This window comes from Nicotiana tabacum, chromosome 9 (assembly GCF_000715075.1).
Source record: "Nicotiana tabacum cultivar K326 chromosome 9, ASM71507v2, whole genome shotgun sequence".
In the NCBI taxonomy this organism is placed as follows: Eukaryota; Viridiplantae; Streptophyta; class Magnoliopsida; order Solanales; family Solanaceae; genus Nicotiana; species Nicotiana tabacum.
Genome location: NC_134088.1, coordinates 85,593,687 through 85,596,524, shown reverse-complemented (window position 1 = coordinate 85,596,524; position 2,838 = coordinate 85,593,687). Strand labels below are relative to the sequence as shown.

General features: G+C 33.9%; 1 protein-coding gene across 1 annotated transcript; it reads left to right on the top strand.

Moving 5' to 3' along the window:
• Window positions 1-330: 330 nt before the first annotated feature.
• Window positions 331-2,635, top strand: LOC107791424 (transcription factor MYB16-like). Its single transcript, XM_016613482.2, has 3 exons — window positions 331-552; window positions 1,043-1,172; window positions 1,764-2,635. The coding sequence occupies exons 1-3, from the start codon at window positions 420-422 to the stop codon at window positions 2,575-2,577; spliced, it is 1,077 nt and encodes a 358-aa protein (XP_016468968.1). The 5' UTR covers window positions 331-419; the 3' UTR covers window positions 2,578-2,635.
• The last annotated feature ends 203 nt before the right edge of the window (window positions 2,636-2,838 follow it).

Here is a 2,838-nt window from a genome sequence, read left to right as displayed (position 1 = left end):
AATTTCGTACTACTGTACTGGTAAGTAGTAATACTGAATAGTTATCTTATTTAATTATACGCCAGTCTGGATAGACAAGTTGAAATTTCTTTTCTTATTTTGTTTTTTATTTACATAATAATAAGTCTCATTTAATATAAAGGGTCTAAAGATGTACAGAATACTAAGTTAGGGGGTTGGGGTTGAACCTAATGCAGTTATTCCAATCGTTAGGAACTTATTATTTTATCATAAATCTTTTTCATACTGTCTGCTAGCATTTACTTCCTAGTTGTGTATTTATAATCGCAGTTAGCTTTTCTACTTTCTACACTACACGTGAAAATTCAAACACAAGAAGCTTAGTCTGTTTTCTAGCTCTCATTCACAAAGTAATCATATAACTTGTTAATTCTCTCTATTATTTTTCATTAAGGCAAATGGGAAGGTCACCTTGTTGTGAGAAAGTGGGATTGAAGAAAGGGCCATGGACACCAGAAGAAGACCAAAAACTCATGGCTTTCATTGAAAAATATGGCTGTGGCAGCTGGCGTGCTTTGCCTGCTAAAGCTGGTATTATATTTACTCAATTAATCCATTTTAATTTTCTCATGTCATTCTAATACTTAGATTTATTTCGTATACACTACAAAATGGCAGCTCAGTACATGAATCATTTTGCATTCACACAGAGTTCGAAAAAGGACAACACTCCAAGGGGTATGGTACAGAGCCTATCCTAACGCTTGGGGTGCGGCTCTTCCTCCGACCCTGTATGAATACGGATGTTTTGTGTACCGGGCTGTCCCTTTTTTATTTATTCAATGTATATGACAAAATTATATTACAATCATGGAATTTTAACATGTGTAATAGGTGACTTATCTTATTTTTCATGTTACGTACTAATTACACTTTTAATGGACGATTAATTGCAATTATGTTTTAGGTGATCTGATAATGTAAATATTTGTATTATCCGTATATGGACTTTAAACTCGTAAAACTTTGTTATGGTCAAGCATGCATTGATGAATTGTTTTCATGGGAATGGGTTTGTTAGGACTAAAGAGGTGTGGAAAGAGCTGTAGACTAAGATGGATAAATTATCTAAGACCAGATATCAAGAGAGGAAAGTTCAGTTTGCAAGAAGAACAGACCATCATTCAACTCCATGCCCTTCTTGGAAACAGGTAATAATAACTAGTCACTCAATATGACATGCAAAACCACTCGAGGCTGAATAGGAAAGAAAAGATAATTCTTCCAAGATAGAAAAAACAACAGCGTTATACGGCCTGTACTGCTGCTTCAACATTACGTAAATGGTCTAACATAGTTATATTGACAAGTTTTCTTTTAGATACTTTCCTTTTCAAAGTTTTTATGTATTCCTCCCTACCTTGACCCTCAATCTAAACAATGCATAGCAAAATCCGTCTAAATTTATCTAACACCGTTCCGAGTCAATCGAATTTTTCTTTGATTACGATTCTTTGACGTGCCTTTTTAATATTTTGGAATGTTAATTATTGTGACCGATATTACTTTTTACGTAATTTTTAAATATGTAAATTTTCTTTCAAAAAATTTTGACTTTTGAAATTCAAATGGTACCACATAAATTAGGACATATGAGTATTTCATATTAGTACATGACTATCTAAAGGGTTTATCATATACGAAGTTACTTGAAATTGTCTTTTATGTGACATGATAATGCATGTGTGTAAATGGTAAGTTTTTTGCTAAAAGCTGATAATACTGTTATCATATATATATAGGTGGTCAGCTATAGCAGCTCACTTGCCCAATAGGACTGACAATGAGATAAAGAACTATTGGAACACACATTTGAAGAAGAGATTAACCAAGATGGGCATTGATCCAACTACTCATAAACCAAAGACCAACATTTTTGGAAAGGATGCGGCAAACCTAAGTCACATGGCTCAGTGGGAAAATGCTCGTCTAGAAGCTGAAGCTAGACTTGTTCGTGAATCCAAGAAACAAATTTCCAACCAATTTGGTCCTAATTTGGCTACCAAACCAATATCTTATGGCAACCAGAGAAACATTTTGCCCCTTCAAACGAAAATACCACCTTGTCTTGACGTACTAAAAGCATGGCAAGGGACTAATTGGACAACAAAGCCAAAAACAAAAGACATGACTTCATCAGTTTTTTATCCTTTCTTTGATTCTCCAACATCAACGTCAAACTTATCGAACAACAACTTATTCATGGTACCAAATAATAATATTCCTGGATTAGTGGACATGAATTCGTGTTTGGTTGCAGCAAGTAATTTCGTGGAAAACACAAAGGAAGAAGTTCAAACAGAGTGGAAATGCTACGAGAAATCAAACAACGAATTACTCAGCCAGATTAACGATATTTCATATTCTAATGATTCATCAACTTATAATATGAGCATAACAGATCAATCTTCATTATGTGTGATTCAAGGGTTCACGCACTTGGAAAATATTGTTGGAAGCTGCGAAGACAATATTTTTGAAGACGACAACAACAACAATTATTGGAATACTATACTAAATTCTTGTACTTTACCTGCTGATTCACCAGTATTTTAATTAAGTGGCCATGTAATAGCTAATTTAATAGGTTTAATATTATGACTTGATTAGGAAATTCTACCTTAGACTAGATTTTTAAACCTTGGTGTTGTTGCGACGAGCATCTAGTTCGCGGACCTAGTCTAGAGAAGAATTGCCTGAGAATTTTACAACCAAGAGAAAAAGATTAGAGCTTTTAAGAATTTAGGGGAATAACTATATTGTACTAGTGGTCAGTAGCCCTTTCATAGTTTTATTAAACTCATTGTCAGTGCTATT

Bases quoted from the DNA above. Each gene is read 5' to 3' on its own strand.
- LOC107791424 (XM_016613482.2), top strand. From the start codon at position 420: ATGGGAAGGTCACCTTGTTGTGAGAAAGTGGGATTGAAGAAAGGGCCA. The intron at 553-1,042 runs GTATTATATTTA...TGGGTTTGTTAG, and splicing joins TGCTTTGCCTGCTAAAGCTG to GACTAAAGAGGTGTGGAAAG. The intron at 1,173-1,763 runs GTAATAATAACT...ATATATATATAG, and splicing joins CATGCCCTTCTTGGAAACAG to GTGGTCAGCTATAGCAGCTC.